The 22,907-nt window shown below is 38.6% G+C and overlaps 1 protein-coding gene across 4 annotated transcripts in view; it reads right to left on the reverse strand.

Annotated features, from left to right (window-relative positions):
* Positions 1–22,907, reverse strand: part of THADA (THADA armadillo repeat containing) — a 307,233-nt gene that overhangs the window by 259,368 nt on the left and 24,958 nt on the right. For 2 of the 4 annotated variants that reach the window (XM_024753496.1, XM_024753495.1), the window contains 8 exons: positions 22,049–22,204; positions 21,226–21,348; positions 15,553–15,676; positions 11,832–11,983; positions 8,432–8,645; positions 5,623–5,758; positions 4,847–4,983; positions 1,225–1,383 (listed from right to left, as the gene is read on the reverse strand). In XM_024753496.1, the coding sequence (XP_024609264.1) occupies positions 1,225–1,383; positions 4,847–4,983; positions 5,623–5,758; positions 8,432–8,645; positions 11,832–11,983; positions 15,553–15,676; positions 21,226–21,348; positions 22,049–22,204 (1,201 nt within the window). The remainder of the gene's footprint in view (positions 1–1,224; positions 1,384–4,846; positions 4,984–5,622; positions 5,759–8,431; positions 8,646–11,831; positions 11,984–15,552; positions 15,677–21,225; positions 21,349–22,048; positions 22,205–22,907) is intronic. The other 2 variants (XM_024753497.1, XM_024753498.1) reach the window with 2 other exon arrangements.

Genomic DNA, 22,907 nt, shown 5'->3' on the forward strand with positions numbered 1-22,907 from the left:
CTTTCAAAGGAAAATACAAATTCTCTTTCAAAATATATTTAAATTCCACGGTCAATTAGCTATAAGAATCCTTACTCTCTTCTTCTAGCTTTAGAAATATTTTAGTACTGACATTAAAAAAAAAAACCCAAAAGAAGCTATTAAATTTAAAATGTAAGTTAACAAAATAACCTTTTTAACGTAATCCCATTTGTCTTTTAAAAGGCCACTAAACTCAAAGGATAAATGTACATACACTTAAATACATAAAATTGGTCTGAAATGATGTATACTAAAGAGGGATGAAGTAGGATTGAGGAGGAAATAAGAAAATGAAAGAAAACAAAATTAATTTGTTTTTAATTCATATTTATCTCTGTATTATTTGAAACTATCACAAGCATACATTTGTGTTATTTTGTGTAATTAAAAAAAAAAAAATCATAAAGAGAAATTTTTACAAGACAATATCCCCATCTAGTGGAGAATGTAGAATATGTTATAAATAAATAAGGTATTACTGCTTCTGATGACTTTTTACAGCATTATAGAAAATTATAAAAGAACTAATGAGAAAACAAACAGTAAGAATTTGAATTCTGGGGCTTCCCTGGTGGCGCAGTGTTTGAGAGTCCGCCTGCCGATGCAGGGGACCCGGGTTCGTGCCCCGGTCCGGGAGGATCCCGCATGCCGCAGAGCGGCTGGGCCTGTGAGCCGTGGCCGCTGGGCCTGCGCATCCAGAGAGGGCCTCCGCAACGGGAGAGGCCACAACAGTGAGAGGCCCGCATACCGCAAAAAAAAAAAAAAAGAATTTGAATTCTGGAGGCCTGGTACAACAGAGCAGCTCACATTTCTCTGAGTCATAAATTTGTTTCCTTTAAAAGGCTGTTTGACTGACTACGAGGACTCTCACATCAAACCATAGTGCTGGGAGAAGCAGACTGCTCCCCAAACCCAAGTTCACCGTGCATCACTGTTCCTACATCACCTGGCTGTCAAGACAGGTTTCAGTACTCAAAGGCTTTTTGCTGAAGCCCCTTATACACTGCACTGGTGAACACCATTTTCTGGTAAAGTCTTATAAACTCATTCCCCAAAATAAATCATTTATAAGCTCAAAAAAGACTTTATTTTCTAGAAGTGTACTACACACATTTGCAGCCTCTGATTTACTACAGAAAAAGAGCATTTTGCACATTTTATTTGTCGCTTAAATACTGACTACAATGCTGATTTTATATATACCTTTGATTTCTGCAGAAGTATCAATATTCGGTACACTGGCACTCAAGTCCTCCAAATCAAAGCTATCACATTCTTTCAAAATTTTAGCTCGATTGAAATAATCATTAGTATCTCGGGGCTGAATCTCATTCAAAATCGTCTGCAAGCGGCTTGCTGACTCTGAGGGAGAGAGATGAGATTATGTAAAACCCCAGTTCCACATCACATGAAGACTTCCCTCACGGGTATTTGCCCTCAAAAATTTTGTAATTTTCAGGGCTTCCCTGGTGGCGCAGTGGTTGAGAGTCCGCCTGCCGATGCAGGGGACACGGGTTCGTGCCCCGGTCTGGGAGGATCCCACATGCCGCGGAGCAGCTGGGCCCGTGAGCCATGGCCGCTGAGCCTGCGTGTCCGGAGCCTGTGCTCTGCAACGGGAGAGGCCGCAACGGTGAGAGGCCCGCGTACAGCCAAAAAAAAATTTTCTAATTTTCAGTACTTGATAATTAGCACTATAAGAAGGGACTCACAGGATGGATAATGTGAAAATTATTTATATAAGGTCTTCATGACACTTGAGTGTACTTTCAAAATATGGTGAATATTTTAAATAGGGTAAAGATTGGACAAAAAAGCACAACAGAAACTGTCCATAGACAAAGGCTGCCATCTCCCTTACATTGCTTTTCTCAGTGTTGTCTAAGAATCTCAAATACAGTGCTCAAATAGATGAAGGAAGAGCAATAAACTTCAATGAATTTTGTTTTAAGAGGTAAGAAACCCCACTACCAACAAAAATAATCTTTTATGGCCCAGGAATACCATGAAAACTCCGTATTTGGCTTTGAAATGAATAAGTAATATACTGCTTTCTAAGTTAGATTTCCAGTCCTAGTATTATATTAAAATTCATTTTTATTTCTTAGTAAGCACTCGCTGGATTAGGAAATGTAAACTTCACGAATGCAAGACTTTGTTCACTGCTCAACTGCTAGTGCCTAGAACAGAAACTGGGTCATGGCAGAGGTTCAGTAACATGGGCTGAAGGAATTTATGGATGACTAGGTAATAAAGAGCTAGGCAGGCTCAGATTTTGAAAGAAAATAACAACAGGTAATCATCTGAAACCAATTAACAAATCAAAGAATGGGTTACTTACTGTATACCTATTATACACACTTATATTTTAGGTATTATGGGAAATACAAAGACCCAAACTGCTATCATAATGGTTCAGCCAACATCTTATGTTTACTTGTGGCTTCCATGAAATTTTGCCAAAAACAAATTTTGACAGCCACGAGAAAGTAACACTCGCCCAAAAAGAAACCATAGAAAGATTAAGAAAAAAGAGAGGGGTAACCAGAATAAAATTTTAAGAACCATTTTTGTGGCTTTCAGGGGAGACTTTTTTCAAAGAATTCAGAATGCATGGCAGATAACATGGGAAAGACATAAGAAAAATGGAGACAACCAGAGGAAAAAAGAAAAGGCAAAACTAAGGAAAAGTTAGTGGACCATAGACAGCTTTTGAGACTGACAGATATTTTAAAACTTTAATAACAAACAAAATTTTAGCATACTCTGAAGGCCCTACCCACAACTGGTGACAAACATTCAAGATTTCTCACCCCAAATATATTGGTATGGCCTGATCCAAATATTAGCTATCAGACTGGATGTTCTTTATTCCTATGCACTGTTTAAGTAGGAAAACTAAACCAACAAATTTTAGTATTTAGACTATCAGCCAAAATAAATCTATAACTGTATCTTAGTATCATGAACCACCACCAACCTTCCAACTCATTTTTAGTGAAGAACAAAACGTAACATTTTCTATGCAACCACACAACTCTAGATTAGTTTAATTATCGGCCCAAAGTATTGTATTGTATGATGCAGTGTGTGTTTATGATTTACTCAGTATGTTTTTAATAGAAGCCTCTCATTTGCACTGCAAAATGCATTCACCAACTTTATTTCAACACCAAAATATAAATTTACTTCATGATTTTCTAGGTGTTCAAAGGAACGTTCATGTTAGTACATACCTTTAACGGCCAATCCCTTCTGGCCTGTTGTAGTACAGATCCAGTAATCCCCTCACACTGTCCCTCTCCATCCCACCTGGGATCCGCAACCATCAACATCATCTGCAGCTGACATCCAACCATCAACATCGTCAGGGCTCCTCCTTCTGATGTATCGCCAGGAGGTCAACAGTAGCCTAACACTACGTCATAATGCCTACGTCATCGACCTCACTTCACCTCATCACACAGGCATTTTATCATCTCACATCAACACAAGAAAAAGGGTGAGCCCAATGTGGTAAGATTTTTTGAGAGAAACAGAGAGAGACCACATTCACATAACTTTTATTACAGTATACTGTTATAATTATTCTGTTATTATTGGTTATCATTGTTAATCTCTTACTGTGCCTAATCTATAAATTAAATTTTAACGTAAGTATGTATGTATAGGAAAAAACATAGTCTGTATAGGGTTTGGTACTATCTGCGCTGTCAGGCATCCACTGGGGGTCCTGGATCGTAGAGCCCTCAGATTCAGAGGGAACTGCTGTATACACATACCACCAAGGTCATCCCAGGCACTGAATTTAGTTCCTATACTTTCAAGAATTGTTCATTCATTCTAACAACTATTGATAGTGTACCTCCTTCTGCCAGGCACTGTGCTAAGCACAAGGGAGGAAAACAGACAAGATTCCTGTTAAACTGCAAGAACTCCATGAAGGCGAAATCTATGAGAAGGGGAGAATGCTAAGAGACAAGACTGGCAAGGTAGCAGGAGCAAAACTATTACAGGACCTGGTCACTAACATATTTTAAATAAAAAGGAAGAGGGGGTGGGCAGAGCACAGGGTTAAGTAAAGATTATGTGTAACATGATAGATTATATGACTAGAAAAGATTACTTTGGATGTGGTAAAAAGGAAATGGAAGGAGATAAGAGTAGATGTGGGGAAACAAGAGAGGATAAAAGCCTACAGTAAGGTAAGAAGATATAGATAAAAGAAAAAGAGATTTGAAAGCTATTTAAGGGGCACCACTGAAAGAACGTGGAGACAGGCTAGATATAAGGAGCAAAGGGGAGATGTCAAGCAGCCCTAGGCTCCTGACTTGCATAAACAGGTCTCTGGTAGGGCCATTTGCAAAAATACAAGGGTTGGGAAGGAAAAGACAGGTCAAAGTTCATGAGTTCGGTTTTGGGCATTCTGACTATCTCCTCCAATTTTTTTTTTTTTTTAAATTAAATGGTCTTTGTATGTCCAATGGTCTTTGCCTATTCAGATTTCTAACAAGTTGCCTTCTCTGACTGAACACCATCAACTTCTAATTTTTATACTGCCTGCCAGAATACAACCCTGGTAGGTTGTATTCTGAAATGACATATTATAAAACCCAATTTACTCCAGAGGAGGAAGTACCTTGCTGATCACCTGGCTATTTATTTATTTATTTTGGTTATTTTTTCATAGTTAAAAATATTACTAAAAAGGCAGAAATATCACTAGTCATAATAATAATTTCTTTCCCCCCTATTTAGCCTCTGTATCTCTCTGAAGAAATGATTAGGGGAAAAAACATAGTAATTCTAGCTTTCTTCGTTTACTGACCTGCATCAGTGTCCATGGGGATGAGGCCTTCTGGGGAGGAGCTCTGAATAACTGGAGACACCACGGCAGAAAGCCTGTAGGACGTCACAAGGAGCTTCTCCACCACGGGTCTCCACTCACTCACCAACTGCAGGCTGCTGCAACAAAGACATTAGGGTAGTTTACATTAAGAGCAAAAATCACATTTTCAAGATGAAATTAATAGACAAAAGGGGTCAAAAGAATTTGGGTTTCAAAATCATGCAATCTATAAAATATTTAAGACATAAAATATGTGTATATATGTATTTTTTTTTAAATAAAGTTATTTATTTATTTATCTTTGGCTGTGTTGGGTCTTTGTTGCTGTACATGGGCTTTCTCTAGTTGCGGTGAGCGGCGGCTACTCTTCGTTGCAGTGCGCAGGCTTCTCATTGCAGTGGCTTCTCTTGTTTCAGAGCACGGGCTCTAGGTGCACGGGCTTCAGTAGTTTTGGCTCGTGGGCTTCAGTAGTTGTGGCTCACGGGCTCTAGAGCACAGGCTCAGTAGTTGTGGCACACGGGCTCAGTTGCTCCGCAGCATGTGGGATCTTCCCGGACCAGGGCTCGAACCTGTATCCCCTGCATTGGCAGGCAGCTTCTTAACCACTGCACCACCAGGGAAGCCCTATATGTACATTTTAAAATCTAATTTTTAATTACCTTTAAGGCAATATGTTCCTTTCCCAGGACACATTCCAATAAGAGTTTAATGCTCAGAAGTGAGTACTGAGGAAAGAGCGGGAGGGATATACTTACTTCAGAGCTAGCTTCCGCAAAGCTCCTGTTATACAGTGGACCCGCCCGTACATTGGAAACGATGCTGCTGCCTGAAGCAGAGAATTTTCAGCCCGAGATACTTCTTCCTCAAGATTTTCCAACAAGCATTTGATAACTAGAAAAAGCAAAAAAAACCACCAAAATAACGCCAGTTTAAAAACACATTTACAAATTTGTACACAGCAGAACAGTTTCCACGAAAGCACCCAACTCAGCTGAACTTTATACTAGAGGCTTTTGAATGAAAAAAGAGATCTTTCAAGGTTATCCAGCCTGTTCTCCATTTCCAGTTAAGGTAGTACTGTGTCTTTGCCCTAACTTCCTGGATCCATTTACAGCATTCATTCTGGATCATTTCTCCTAGACATCCTCTACCTGGGTTAACAGACCCCAGGCCTATGTGCCATGTGCTATTTGGACAGATTTTAAGAAACAATGGCTTTACTGATATATTACTCATATACCATACAATTTATACAATTAAAGTGTACAAGTCAAGGATTTTTAGGATATTCACAGCTATGTGCAACCACCACCACAGTCAATTTTAGAACATTCTCATCCTCTCCCCCTCAAAAAAGTCTCACCCATTATCAGTCACTCCCCTCCCTGCACCTCTCACCTTCCCCAGTCCTAGGCAACCACTTAAGCATTTTCTGCCTATTCTGGACATACCATATAAATGGAATCATACAATATGTGGCTTCTTTCAAAGTTCATCCATGTTGTAGCATATATTAATATTTCATTACTTTTAACAGCTCAGTAACAGTCCATTGTATGGATATACCACATTTTATTCATCCATTTATCAGATGATGGACATGTGAGTTGTTTCCACTTTTTGGCTATTATGAATCATGCTGCTATGAACATTCATGCACAAGTTTTTGTCTGGACATAGTTTTCATTTTTCTTAAGTATATGACCATTATGGACTGAATGTTTGTGTGTCCCTGCCTGTCCCCCTGCAAATTCATGCTGAAACCCTCACCCTCAATGCAAAGAAATTTAGAGGTGGAATCTTTAGGAAGTAATCAAGTTTAGCTGAGGTCATGAGGGTGGGACCCCCAGGATGGGATTAGTGTCCTTATAAGAAGAGGAAGACAGACCAGAGCTTACTCTCTCCTCCATGTGAGCACAGACTGAGACGGCTGCTGTTACAAACTAGGAAAAGGGTTCTCACCAGGAACCAAATCTGTTGCCACCTTAATCTTAACCTTCCCAGTGTCCAGAAGTGTGAGAAATAAATGCCTGTTGTTTAAGCCACCCACTTTACGGTATCTTGTTATAGCAGCCTGAGCTGATTAAGACAATGCCCAAGAGAGGAACTGTGGAGTCATATGGTAATTATATGTTTAACCTTTCAAGAAACTACCAGATTGTTTTCCAAAGGGGCCACTGGACCACTAGGAGGGACTTCCCTAGTGGTCCAGTGGGTAAGAATCTGCACTCCCAATGCAGGGGGCCCAGGTTCAATCCCTAGTCAGGGAACTAGATCTCACATGCATGCAGCATATGGCGTGCAACTAAGAGTTCACATGCCGCAACTAAGAAGCCCACATGCCATAACTAAGACCTGGCACAGCGGAAGGGAGAGAGGGAGAAAGCAAGGGAGGAGGGAGGGAGGGAGGGAGGGAGGGAAGAAGGAAGGAAGGAAAACATAGGGCAGTAATTACATGGTAGGAGGAGGGAGCTAGGATAAAGAAGAGGCTTCAAAGTTATGGGTGCTGTTGTATCAATACTTCTTAAGCTGAGTGTTATTACCTAGCTTGGGGACAGAACTTGTGAAATTTTTATATTATTACTATTTAAATCCTATAAATTTAAATATTCTTTGTATGTTTGAAATATTTCAAAAAGTTTAAAAATGTCTTAAATTTGAAAGGCTTTACATGAAGTCTGAACTCCCCAGTTCACCCCAATTGCAGACCTCTTCTTATCGTCTTATTGGGGTCTCCTCTGGAATCCAGCCCTGAAGCAATTAGAGTTCGGCACATGTCATGTTCCATGGCACTGTCATCTCTCTATCCCCAGCTCTATGGCCACATTTCCACCAGAACTATCCATGGCCTCCTAATTTTCTCCCATTATTAGGTCTCTTTTTCATGGCTTTTTCTACTATCTTGGAGAGAATAATTGTCAACTCTCTTTCAACATCTGACCTCTGTTTTGTTTAATAAAAATCTCTACCTATCCTTATTTCTAGTACAATTCCAAAATGAAGATTTACTAGGATAAAATTAACTACAAGAACCCCCAACAAATATTTGTTTAAAATCATTAGATCTAAATCAACTCAGACCCTAGGTTTTGGAACTGGCTATATGGGAAGAGTAAAAGGCAAGGGTATGACAGCCAGTTAAAACATAAACCCCAACAGACAAAGGAACTCTGCTCTATATAGAATTAACAAAGATGGTTTGGCTATAGTCATAGTAAAATTTCTGTAGAAAAAAAGTACATTTTTGGTAGAGAAAGAAGTCTTATTTAAATAAAAGCTCTATTAATGTACATTTGCATATGTACTTATTTAATGTGAATCCTCTGTTTAGAAGCAATATAGTTGAGTAAACTATTTATTTGAAAAGGAGAAATTCATGATATACTTATATGCTGGTAAACTACAAAGCTGGTAAACTCTTAAATAAAAAAAAACCCACAAAAAAAAAAAAACAAAACCCCACAAAGTTCTTAACCATTAGATAGCCTAACCACATTAATAGTGAAGAAATTAAGATATTGGTTTTGATAAATAAGAGCAAAAGGTCATTTACTCAATACGAACCTATTAATGTGTTACTTTCCACCAGAGCAGCAGACTTATCTCCATCTCCACATGCAACCCGCTGAGTTTTTAAGTAAGCAGACAGAGATGACGGCAGAGCGTTCTGCCAGATTAAGAAGTTCAGTAGGTAGGAAGCTGTTACACAGTCATATGGTTTGGTGCTTGTGCTGAGCTCCAGTGCTGCCTGGAATAAGCCTTGTAGTTTCTCTGAATCCTAGGATAAAGCAGAGACTCAGTCATTATCACTTAAACATTTCTTTAATTTGAAGGAGTAACACATACTTATGCCACACAACTGACAACCGATACGAACATTAATTCTCTGAATATAGGCTGGAGTTTTTTTTTTTTAGGCTGCGCCAAGTGGCACGCGGGATCTTAGTTCCCCTGCATTGGAAGTTCAGAGTCTTAACCACTGGACTGCCAGGGAAGTCCGGATAAAGCTTTTTTTTTTAAGTACCTCTTTCTTCAGCAAAAGTATACTTTTTCCTGTAGAAATTCTGCTATACTATAACCAGATCATCTTCGTTATTTCTATATAGCCCAGAGTTCTTCTGTATGTCAAGATTTGTTTTACTGGTGTCATGAAGAACCTAGGGATAAGACAGGAATAGAGGCGCAGACCTACTGGAGAACGGACTTGAGGATATGGGGAGGGGGAAGGGTGAGTTTTGACAGGGCGAGAGAGAGTCATGGACATATACACACTAACAAACGTAATAAGGTAGATAGCTAGGGGGAAGCAGCCGCAAGGCACAGGGATTTTTAGCTCGGGGCTTTGGGACAGCCTGGAGGGGTGGGATGGGGAGAGTGGGAGGGAGGGAGACGCAAGAGGGAAGACACATGGGAGCATATGTATATGTATAGCTGATTCACTTTGTTATAAAGCAGAAACTAACACACCATTGTAAAGCAATTATACCCCAATAAAGATGTTAAAAAAAAAAAAAAAAGATTTGTTTTACTGGGAGTCATGCTCCTGGCTTTCTCCCCACCCCCTTCCCATACAGCTAGTTCAATGGAGAAAAATACACATACATATGAAAATACAAATTCACCAGGCTGTTCCTAGCAAAGCTCCATGTATATGTGTGAAAAATAAAGTGATAAGATCAACCTCAGAAATTCTGCATTAGAGCTCCCACACCTATATCTCATCTAAACATGCACTCACACAGCCTGTCCTCAAGAAGACAGAACAAAGGGCATTTCACTGTAATACGCATGGAAAGGTACAGGGCTGAGGACAGGAGACATGGATCCTAGTCCCAACTCCACAGGTGACAAGTTGCATGTTCACCACACTGGAACCTAGGGTTTCGTTGCTCAACAATATTGATTCTACTAGGATTATCTCATAACTGTCTAATATAAGGGAAAAAATCATTATCTAGGTATACCAATATTTAATAATGTCTTCTAATATCAAATAATAGACTCAAATATCAGCCTATTACTATTTAAATTCTTTGCTATTTGCTGTTTAATTTTCTATGACCTAAAAAACTGAAAGACAGTGGCTAAAACTCAAATCTAAATAGATATTAGAAAGAATCAATTAAGCATCTCAACCATTTTTTGTAACTGACAGTTAAGTCCCTAAACTAACCAACCAATTAGTAAGAAACAAAACAAATAGCCTTTGGAATCTAAAAGAGCATCTTTGTTCTATCATCTCAGGTCAATCAAAATATAAAGACCTTGGATATGTAGCCCCACAAGAAAGAAGGGCAAGAGACTAGGTGAGTAGTAAAGTCATATATTAGAAAGATATGCCATCAAAATATGAATATACAGATCCTTAGAGAGATTAGGCTAGCATTCAAAAAATGTTTTCAAGTTAGCTATATTAAAAAAGTTAATTACACATTACATAGGGTATACCCAAAGAAAGACTTTGAAAATATAATACATAACAAATATTTTAAAATCTTGAATTTAAAATCTTGAATCTGGGACCATTTACTAATACACAAGCCAGACCAGATATATAACTACCAGAATCTTATAGCAAGCCATATGTGCTACTAAGTTTCCTGAATTCTTTAAGTTGTGTCTATATACCAAGCATGTGTTTATCAAATTAGATACACAGAGCCCCCCTGAGGGGCGTTCATAGTCCATGTAAGGACCAGGTCTTTCATATAGGTGCCATAATATATACCTTTCCCCACTCCAGATACCCTCAAAATACTAGCCAGGAATGAGGCATAGTTATACATATGATATGAAGCTACAGTGAGATGAATGGTAAGAGGCAAGGGTTGGTGGAAGGGGAAACAGAGAAAGAGAAGGCATCTTCTTTAAAAATGCTTATAAAGTACAAAAGTTAGCAGCCTAAGCACCAAAGAAGTTTCTGCACATCAGGGCACCTGAAAGACCACCAGGATAGGTGGACACCAGGGAGCAACTCTCAATGTGAACCCAAGTCAGAAATGTTTGAGATTTTGCAATGCCGTCCAGAAGCAGTGGTAACAGACACCTTAGGCTCTCTGACATGTGCTCCGACAGAATCCCACTGCATCTACAAACTGCCATACCTAAACAGAGCCAAATAGCTAGAGCCCAGACCATGGCTCAGCTCCCACCTCTAAAGGCTCCCGTGGCCTGTATACAGCTCCAACAGGGAGCCATAGCAAAGCTCTAGAGCCAGTGACCCGACAGCTGCTGGTGACCTCAGTGCCCCAGAATAAGCCTCAAGGGTAGAGCCAAGTACCTGGGCTATAGGGTCTCCTGAAGACCCATCCCCAAGCTTTGCCTTCACCCCTGAGACCATCTTTGATTCTCACCCCATGGTGGGAAGTGCAAGGCATCAGGAAGAGCATGGGGGCTGGGGATGGGGTAGAACACCCAGGGAGAGAAATGCTGTTAACCTCAAGTACTCTGAGTTTCAGTCTCAGTTTAGCTATTACTTGTTGGAAGATCAGAAACATGTTCTCTACCTCATTTACACTAAGCTTCCCAGTCTACTATGCAGGGAGATTATCTAAAAAAAAAATCAAGTTACTGTAAGTGATGTGTTTTGATTGAATATTAACATGTCCAAGGGAACTGGGGAGACCACAGTTAACTGAAATCTACCAATAATCTTGTAAACAATAAAACCTACTGCCTCCTACACCTCCCTTTTTATCAAAACAATTTTTTTTAAAAAAGCAAAGATCACTGATTTGGATTTTGTTTCTCTTACAATATTTCCTCCTTCCCCACTACCCATCCCTACCTTCTCCATTCCACTACCTGCAACAGGAGAGGTATTAATGATAACTGAAGCAGAAGATTTAGTAAGAAGGCAGATGCAAAGAGCCTGGACAATCCACAGACTGCTTTAACTGCTGCTAAGATAGAAAGTTTTCATGCGTACACCACATTTACACTAACAGAAGAGAAGTCCAAATACCTGAAATTGTACAAATGTTTTTGGTAACTTCATTAGAAGATCAAATGCTAAAATTTTCACTTCTTCAAAAGTGCCAGTTAAACATTCCATTAGCGTTTGGAAACGACCAACATCAATATCATGACTCAGCTGATATACTGTTTGGACGCTACCTAAAAATTTTAAAAAAAAAATTTTTTTAAGTGAACAGCAGGAAAAGGAAATCAACATTTTGACGTTATGTGGCCAAATTTATAGAAAATTAGTGTAAGAACTCACACCTTATACTTTACCCACAACAGCGTAAAAAATATTTCCAATAATTTACTAAAATGATAAAATAATAAGTATTACAATTCTACAAATAGGAAATATTTTTCAATAACCATTTTTAAAAATTGAAGAATAGTTCATATACAATGTGTTAGTTTCAGGTGTACACCAAAGTGATTCAGATATATATATTTACACACACACACACACACACACACACACACATACTCCTTTTCAGATTCTTTTCCATTATAGGTTATTACAAGATATTGAATATAGTTCCCTGTGTTATACAGTAGGTCCCTGTTGTTTATCCATTTGATACGTAGTAGTATGTATACATTAATCCCAAACTACTAATTTACGCCCCCCCCTGCACCCCACTAGCCCCTTTGCTAACCATAAGTTTGTTTTTTTGTCTGTGTCTCTTTCTGCTTTGTAAATAAGTTCATTTGTATCATTTTTTAAGATTCCACATATAATTGACATCATATTTGTCCTTCTCTGACTTCACTTAATACAATAACATCTAGGTTCACCCATGTTGCTGCAGATGGCATTATTTCTTTCCTTTTTATGGCTGAGTAGTATTCCAGTGTGTGTGTGTGTGTGTGTGTGTCTGTGTGTGTGTGTGTGTATGTATGTCTACGTACACACACACCGTATCTTCTTTATTCATTCGTTAATGGGCATTTAGGTTGTTTCCAAGTCTTGTTATTGTAAACAGTACTGCTGTGAACACTGAGGTGTATGTATCTTTTTGAATTAGAGTTTTTGTCATTTCCCGATATATACCCAGGAGTGGGATTGCAGGACCATATGGTAGGTCTATTTTTAGTTTTTTAAGGAATCTCCATACTGTTCTCCATAGTGGTTGCACCAATTTATATTCCCACCAACAGTATAGGAGGCTTCCTTTTTCTCCACACCCTCTCCAGCATTCATTATCTGTAGACCTTTTAATGATGGCCATTCTAACTGGTGTCAGGTGATACCTTATTGTAGTATTTTTTTTTTTGCCACACCAAAAAAAATCCTGGGCTTGCAGGATCTTAGTTCTCTGAGGAGGGATCGAACCCAGGCTCCCTGCAGTGGAGGCGCAGAGTCTTAACCACTGGACTGCCAGGGAATTCCTGCTCATTGTAGTTTTTTTTGTTGTTGTTGTTGCTGTTGTTGCTGTTTGCGGTACGCAGGCCTCTCACTGTTGTGGTCTCTCCTGTTGCGGAGCACAGGCTCTGGACGTGCAGGCTCAGCAGCCATGACTCACAGGCCCAGCCACTCCGCGGCATGTGTAATCTTCCTGGACCGGGGCACGAACCCGTGTCCCCTACATCGGCAGGTGGACTCTCAACCCCTGCGCCACCAGGGAAGCCCTCACTGTAGTTTTGATTTGCATTCCTCTAATAATTAGTGACACTGAGAATCTTTTCATGTGTCAGTTGGCCATCTGTATGTCTTCTTTGAAGAAATGTCTATTTAGGCCTTCTGCCCATTTTTTGATTGAGTTGTTCGTTCTTTTGATATTAAGCTATATGAGCTGTTTGTATATTTTGGAAATTAATCCCTTGGCTGTAGCATCGTTTGCAAATATTTTCTCCCAGTCTGTAAGTTGACCTTTCATTTTGTTTGTGGTTTCCTTTGTTGTGCAAAAGCTTTTAAGTTTAATTAGGTCCCATTTGTTTATTTGTTTTTATTTCCATTACTCTAGGAGACGGACCCATAAAATATCGCTGCAATTTATGTCAGAGTGTTCTGCCAATGCTTTCCTCTAAGAGTTTTATAGTATCCAGTCTTATATTTAGGTTTTTAATCCATTTTGAGTTTATTTTTGTATATGGTGTTAGGGAATGTTCTAATTTCTTTCGTTTACATGTAGCTGTCCAGTTTTCCCAGCACCACTTATTGAAGAGAATGTCTTTTCTCCATTGTATATTCTTGCCTCCTTTGTTGCAGATTAACTGACCATAAGTGAATCAGTTTATTTCTTGGCTTTTTATCCTGTTCCATTGATCTGTGTGTCTGTTTTTGTGCCAGTACCATACTTTTTTGATGACTGTAGCTTTGTAGTATAGTCTGAAGTCAGGAAAAGTGATTTCTCCAGCTCTATTCTTCTTTCTCAAGATTGTTTTGGCTGTTTGGGGGTCTTTCGTGTTTTCATACAAACTTAAAAATTTTTTATTCTAGTACTGTGAAAAATACCATTGGTAATTTGATAGGGATTGTACTGAATCTGTAGATTGCCTTGGGTAGTATGGTCATTTCAACATTATTCATTCTTCCAATCCAAGAACATGGTGTATCTTTCCATCAGTTTGTGTCATCTTCAATTTCTTTCATCAGTGTCTTACAGTTTTGGGGGGTATAGGTCTTTTGCCTACACTTACATCAGTGTCTTACAGTTTTGGGGGGTATAGGTCTTTTGCCTACCTACCTAAGTACACCTACTTTTGTCCACCGTCAAGCAAGACTGAGCACAAACAAGAAATCATCATTAAAATACACATACATTCATGTATGGAGATAAAAAGAATCATTTCTTGTCAGAAAGGAAAATAAGGGCTTCCCTGGTGGTGCAGTGGTTGGGAATCCGCCTGCCAATGCAGGGGACACGGGTTCGAGCCCTGGTCTGGGAAGAACCCACATGCTGCGGAGCAGCTGAGCCCTGTGCGCCACAACTACTGAGCCTGTGCTCTAGAGCCCGCGAGCCACAATTGCTGAAGCCCGTGCATCTGGAGCCTGTGCTCCGCAGCGGGAGAGGCCACTGCAATGAGGGGCCCATGCAGTGCAGTGAAGAGTAGCCACCGCTCGCGGCAACTAGGGAAAGCCTGTGTGCATTAATGAAGACACAACATAGCCAAAAATAAATAAATAAATAAAAATTTTAAAAACCTTAAAAAAAAAAAGGAAAATAAAACAACGCAAAGAAAGAAGTTAAATATTCATCCTGTTGAGTACCCCACAGAGGAGATACAAAGGGTATGATTAAACCAGAATGCCTGGAAATGACATCCTTATATTGTCCTTCCAAAACCAGATTCGGACTTATGAAACAGACAGCATATAAGGGAAACCACATTTTAACCACAGAGACTCACTGAGGAATGTTATACATAAGAGAAACTATTATTATTTTAATTTTTTAAACTTAGAGAACAGATTGGGCACTATCCTAAAATAGCAACATACAAATTAGGGGAATGAGGGCAGCAACTCATCTCATAATAAGCATAATCCATGAAAACTCTAGTTTCGGGTCAGCAAATAACAATCACTGTAAAGTTTCTCTCCCTTATGCCCCTTACTGGCAAATTGAATTATGTCCAAATAAGAATTATATAATGAGACTTACACCTTCGATAAGAATCTAAACAAAACACAACAAACCTGAAACTTCAAGTAAAACAAAATATTGAAAAAGTATGTTTTGCAAGAAAACAAATACTTTCCCGAAACATGATTGAAAACTTACCTTCTGGCACAGGAAAAACTTCAGCTATTGAGCCTAAAATGGTTAAAGCTGAAAATCTAGTTGGGTAGGAAGAGCCAGGAAATAATGCTTCAAAAAGACTGTTGCAAATGGATGACATGAAATTCTAAAAAAAAAAAATTACAGTAAATATAATTGAGCTAACTCACAATAGCTTATCTTGAAAGTATCACTACTATTACTCTGAAGAGTGATATTTTTTCTAATTTAGAGAGAAAAGATTTTTTAAAACAATATTAGTTGTTCACTTTACTTGACAATTCAGATTGGCACCCTTGACCATGAGCTCATGACTTCAGTGAACCCTATCTTTGTAGAGTCAACAAGAAGTACAGAAGAAAACGAAAACACTAATTTAAAGAGATATGTGTGCCCCCATGTTCACTGCAGCATTATTTACAACAGTCAAGATATAGAAACAACATAAGTGTCCAAGGATGGATAAACAGATGAATAAATCAGACAGAAAAAGACAAAGACTTAATGATCTCTCTTTTATATAGAATTAAAAAATTAAAAACAAAAACAAAAACCAACCTCATAAATACAGAGAACAGACTGGTAGCTGCCAGGGGTCGGGTGGGGGAGGATTTGGAAAAATGGGTGAATAGAGTCGAAAGATACAAACTTCCAGATATAAAATAAAATAAATAGGCCATGGGCTGTAATGTATAGTAGAGTGACTATAGTTAATACTACTACATTGTATATTTGAAAGTTGCTAAGAAAAAAAACTTTTTCTAACTTTGTATGGTGACAAATGTTAACTAGACTTAATGTGGTAATCATGTCCCAATATATACAAATGTCTAACCACTGTGTTGTACACCTGAAACTATTATGTCAATTATACCTGATTTAAGTTAAAAAAACAACAACAACAACAACAAAAAGTACAATTCTAAATGTAGTCCAGACGAGAAAAAACATTTTTCTGGTGAAAACATGATCCATTCTGCCCTGACTTGTGTTAGTTATATGAATATTGATTTTCTTCACCAGAAGCATTCAGGCATCAAAGGTATATATACTTTTTTTTTAAGTTTTAAAATGACCAAAGACATATCCAATATATACTACTTGATACATTTGATAAATACTTGGTATCTGGCTATAATGACATATTTCATGACAAAGATCTAGCTATTCCACTGTCTTCTATCTGCCTCTCTGAGACTCCTATTCTACCTTTCTGTTTATACAAATGATTAGAAATGAAAACTTTTAGTAAAATGCAATAAAAAAAGCAATGTGGGAAACAGTTTATCCAGGATAAAGTCTTCTTCCTCTAATTAAAAAAAATAATAATAATTTCTCCATAAGACCAAAGGAAAAACATATAAGGAAAAGCTGTGATTCTCAAGCCTCTCATACACTGCTATGCCCTGACAACATATATTTGTAACTAAGCAGCATATAAGCAGCCCTAGTCCCAGCCATCTTTAGATAGGATTCCTGCATTCATTTCCTTGGTTAAGGACATACAATCTTGGGGATTTATCCTGTAGGCCCTTACAAGCCCTAAGTAAGAGTTTACTAGTTTATTAATTCTATTGGGTTTCAAAGGAATAGGGTAGTTATTGAAAATATCCTAGTTAAACTAGTGTTAATTATAAATGAGTAGTATAGTATTCACATTAAATGGCAACAAGTTCATCCTTTAGGATTTATCTTATCCTAACTGCACTGTCAATTGTATTTTCAGATATAGTTGTTCTTTCCCTCAACCAGACTGTAACCACAATGGAGGCAGGAACCACAATTTAGACATTTATGTCCTGAACACACTGTACTACACACATAGTAAGGGCTCAACATATGCTCTAGTCCCTTTTAATGTCCCTTGGTGGGGATTCCAGATACCATGGCCTAGCATTCAAAACTCTCTGCTACCCATCCCCAAATTGATTTTCTAACTCATTTTCCATTATTCAATTCCTCTGTCCGGGGACTTCCCTGGTGGTACAGTGGTTAAGAATCTGTCTTCCAATGCAGGGGACACGAGTTCGATCCCTCACTGGGGAACTAAGATCCCACATGCCGTAGAACTCGCATGCTGCAACAACTGAGCCCGAGTGCTCTAGAGCCCATGTGCCACAACTAGAGAGATCGTGTACTCTAGAGCCCACATACCACAATGAGAGAGAAGCCTGCACGCCGCAAGAAAGAGCCTGCGCACTGCAACAAAAGATCCTGCGTGCCGCAACTAAGACCCGACACAGCCAAATAAATAAATAAATATTTTTTAAAAAAAACAAAGAGTTAAAAAAAAAAAAAGGACTCTGTGCTTCCAATGCAAGGGGCATGGGTTTGATCCCTGGTTGGGGGACTAAGATCCCACATACTGTGGGGCGTGGCCAAAAAAAAAATCCTCTGTCCCTCAAATATCTTATATGTCATTCATACTAGTGAATTCACCATTCTCCAAATTTTCCCTGTACTCTCTTACCTCCAAGCCTTCCCTCAGGCTGGTACTAGGGAAGAAACTATTCCGATTTGGTTGTCCAGAGCAGATATAGATTGTAGTCAGGCTCTACCACTTCCTGGCTGAGGACCCTTGGATAGTTTTGCTCATTCAACTTTTCCAAGCTTCACTTATCTCACTTGTTAAGTGAGGATAATAATGCCCATCTCACAGCTTCGTTATTAAAGATTAGAGGAGAACACGGATCTAAAGCATTTTATACTTGAAAGTACTCTAGCTAACATATTTTTAAGTACTCTATTATACTAGAGTATGAAAATAACCTCCTTCACTAGACTAGAAGACACCTTTTCCCACTCATAGCCTTCTCTTCTCCCAGCACTTAGTCTGTTGACTGGCACTGAGTCCACCACACACCGCACATGACACCCACTATTCTAATGACGATGATACAACAGTTCCGAAGTTGCAACCTCCAAAAGCCACAAGAGCCTACAGGTGGGAGAAAATATCAGAACTATGAGACTGACTCAGATCAAGACTCTAAACGACTAGTTTTCAAAAAATATATATTCATAAGCAAAACGAAGAAACCACGCATACATGAAAATTCAGAATGTCACACCACAAAATCAGTTTTGTGTTTCTAAGTACCTAATTGAGATTTCACAAATGTCATTTTATCCCCTGCAAAAAGAAGCAAGGTGTTTCTGAGATCATCTAGCAATGATCTAAAAAGGGCTAAAACATAACTGTTACACACACACAGTAAATGCTCTATACTCTAGTTACTTTTAATGATGCTCAGGAAGGCTTTTTAGAGTGATCTAGAGTTTGCAAAGAACATTTCTTGTTTAATCCTCAAAACCAACCTTTTCAGAGAGGTTACTCATCCCACTTATAGCTAAGTAGACTCATGAAAGTAAGCCAAGTAGTCAGTGGCAGAACTGTTACTAATCATGTCCTTCAAGTTTAGGTTGTGACTTTCTCATCTTTTGTTGTTGAGATTTTACGAAGATGAAGCTGATTTCAGCCTTTGTATAGGAATGTTCTTCTTTAGATGATTTTTAACCTTTAGTAGGTAGTAAGTATAGCATGCTTCCAATATATCACTTATTATACTTGTTTCCCTAAATGAAATAAAATACATGAGCTCTGTCCTCTATCTGGGTGTTAGGAGAAAATAAGCATCTGCTTCTGAGAGGAAAGATTTGGAGTAAGAAACCAGTGAAAGCTCATTCTGTTCCGATGGGACAGAAATTGAAGGTTGTCAAGCTGAGCCCTGGCCCAGACTGGAGCTGCTATAACTGGGGATCCATCCATGACATTAACCTGGTGCCCTGAAATCCAGTCCTATTCTTCAAGTTCACTCCAAAAAACAGGATAGAGAGGAAGCTCTGTAACTGGACCATGGGCCAGGAGTCACAAACATCAAGCTACTGTTAAATCATGTTAGATGAAAGGGGAAACACACTCAGATGCAGCAGTCATCTACCCTGGGGAGGCATGGAGGAATCATGGCTGCCAATTACCTTTTTTTAAAGTACTAAATTCATCTGGCTCACATAAGCTGTAAAACATCGAGGGTTAGCTCATTAATATTATTCTATTTTTTTAACATCTTTATTGGAATATAATTGCTTTACAATAGTGTGTTAGTTTCTGCTATATAACAAAGTGAATCAGCTATACATATACATATATCCCCATATCTCCTTGCTCTTGTGTCTCCCTCCCACCCTCCCTATCCCACCCCTCTAGGTGGTCACAAAGCACCAAGCTGATCTCCCTATGCTATGCTTCCCACTAGCTATCTATTTTACAATTGATAGTGTATATATGTCCATGCCACTCTCTCACTTTGTCCCAGCTTACCCTTCCCCCTCCCCGTGTCCTCTAGTCCATTCTCTATGTCCGAGTCTTTATTCCTGTCCAGTCCCTACGTTCTTCAGAACAATTTTTAATTTTTTTAGATTCCATATATATATGTGTGTATTAGCATATGGTATTTGTTTTGTCTCTTTCTGACTTACTTCATTCTGTATGGCAGTCTCTAGGTCCATCCGATACCTCATTACAAATAACTCAATTTCGTTTCTTTTTATGGCTGAGTAATATTCCATTGTATATATGTGCCACATCTCCTTCACCCATTCATATGTTGATGGACACTTAGGTTGCTTCCACGTCCTGGCTATTGTAAATAGAGCTGCAATGAACATTGTGGTACATGACTCTTTTCAAATTAGGGTTTTCTCAGGGTATATGCCCAGTACTGGGATTGCTGGGTCATATGGTAGTTCTATTTTTAGTTTGTTAAAGGAAACTCCATACTGTTCTCCATAGTGGCTGTATCAATTTACATTCCCACCAACAGTGCAAAAGGGTTCTCTTTTCTCCACACCTTCTCCAGTATTTATTGTTTGTAGATTTTTTGATGATGGCCATTCTGACTGGTGTGAGGTGATACCTCATTGTAGTTTTGATTTGCATTTCTCTAATGATTAGTGATGTTGAGCATCCTTTCATGTGTTTGTTGGCAGTCTGTATATCTTCTTGGAGAAATGTCTATTTAGGTTGTCTGCCCGTTTTTGGATTGGGTCGTTTGTTCTTTTGATATTGAGCTGCATGAGCTGCTTGTAAATTTTGGAGATTAATCCTTTGTCAGTTGCTTCATTTGCAAATATTTTCTCCCATTCTGAGGGTTGTCTTTTCGTCTTGTTTATGGTTTCCTTTGCTGTGCAAAAGCTTTTGAGTTTCATTAGGTCCCATTTGTTTATTTTTGTTTTTATTTCCATTTCTCTAGGAGGTGGGTCAAAAAGGATCTTGCTCTGATTTATATCAAAGAGTGTTTTGTTATGTCAGAGTGTTCTGCCTATGTTTTCCCCTAAGAGTTTTACAGTGTCTGGCCTTACATTTAGGTCTTTAATCCATTTTGAGCTTATTTTTGTGTATGGTGTTAGGGAGTGTTTTAATTTCATTCTTTTACATGTAGCTATCCAGTTTTCCCAGAATGTTATTCTATAACAGACTTCAAGTCCAGCACTGGTTCCACAACTCAGGCTACCTTAAGAGAGGTTCCAAAGCACTAGAAGGAATATGTAAAACCCAGCTTGAAGGAAAAAAGCACAGAAATACTATTCACCGAGAGTATTTACTTCTCTTTAATGTTTATTCAAAATTGTTTTAGGTTTCTTAAAAATCTGTATATCTAGAAATTTATCACCTACCTTATATTGCTGTAAAGATACAGAAGGGTGCTGTCTGGTTAACTCATTCTCTGGTTCATGTTTGGATTTACTTTGTTCCAGTTTATAAAGTACCTGAGAACTTTCCTGTATCCTACAAAACAACTTTGAGAAGAAGAAAAATGAAGCATACATAAGCCACATTAACCTTAAACATCAGCTTAAAACGCAAAGGAAGAACTTTCTAAATTCTTTAGACTAAAATGTCAGGCAAGGGGAATACTGGTTTTTAAACTCAACAGAAAATTAACCTTTACATTTTAAAAACCAAAAACCAAATATTACTGCAAATCAGAATCCACAGTCATAAAGCCACAGTTCTATTTCCTTTAGGTCAGCATGAACCTAAAGATGATATACTCACTTCTACTCTCTACCCACTCTTCACCCTAGAAGTGTATCAGGTGATTAATTCAAGCTGAATTATTCAATAATGACTATTTCTTGAGGCACTTACAGGAACAATAAAAATACAAAGACATCCTTCCTCCTCTTACTAAAGTTTTCTTAAAATAACTTATACCCTGAAAACTCCAGTGCTAGATTTTTTTTTTTCCTTTCAAAAAAAGAGTTCAAGGCTGACTTATTACACCAAAGTGAAAGGACTTTTCACCCTGGATTTTAACCCCAAATATGAACTTTATGGAATCACAGAACAAAGCGTTCACAGAAGGGCCATGAAGAGCTGTGGTACTCCAATCCCATGACCCTTATTCCCACACTCTCCTCGGATCTGGGCTCTTTTTAAAAATAATTCCAGAGCAAAGTTCACCACTTTCCTACACTTTCTGAGGAGAAATTTTACCTTTTTAAGAAGAGAACAAATCTGTTGCCGCATTCCTGGAGACTGACTGTTAAGATTGTATGTGATAAAGAACTGAATGCACTCCATTTCTTCTGTGGAAACAATTTCTGTGCTTCGATTACTTTCACAAAGCAAGCCTAACGTATCGATTCGTACCTAAAATACACCAAGCAATAAAATGTTAATTTTTCAATGAAATAAAGCAAAGCCTAAACCACTTGACGGGTTTAATTATTTACACAGGCTACCAAAGGTGGGGAGCGGGGGAGGGAAGGTAAATCTCAGTTTACCCATGTGTACTTCAGAAAGGTTCCATAATCCCAAAGTTCCTGTGGTTATTTCCTATAAAATTATTTTATTAAATGTGTAAATTGGGTATTTTATTAAAGTCAAAAATCTTAGAGATTCTTATTCCACAGTAATGCTCAACTTCATTCTTTTTTCTCAGTGAACCACTCTGCCCCAGCACCACATCATCTCACTCTCCAATTACTGTCTTGAACATCTCACTGGTTTCTTTTTGCTCTCACTCTGGAAACTCATCTCTGTTTCCATTCATGCCACTTCCTGGCTAAAGGCAGAGTGGCTCTGCTTCCCAGTTACCAACTGGATAAAATCTGAAGTCTTCAACCAAGCATTAGAGGCTTCCATAAAATGGACAAAATACTCCAGTCCTGCCAAACGATGTCTTTAGTCACCCTTCAGCCCTTGTTTATTGTGTCCTTCCATTTTGAGTAGGCGCCAGTGCTTCCCCTCCTCAGATCACATTTATCACTTTCCTACTCAACCACCATCTATACTCAGATCAATCTCTTCTTCTAAGCTTCCCCAGTCTTTATGCATAAAGGTACACTTGTAT

This window comes from Neophocaena asiaeorientalis, unplaced genomic scaffold (assembly GCF_003031525.2).
Source record: "Neophocaena asiaeorientalis asiaeorientalis breed wild unplaced genomic scaffold, Neophocaena_asiaeorientalis_V1.1 scaffold171, whole genome shotgun sequence".
Classification (NCBI taxonomy): Eukaryota; Metazoa; Chordata; class Mammalia; order Artiodactyla; family Phocoenidae; genus Neophocaena; species Neophocaena asiaeorientalis.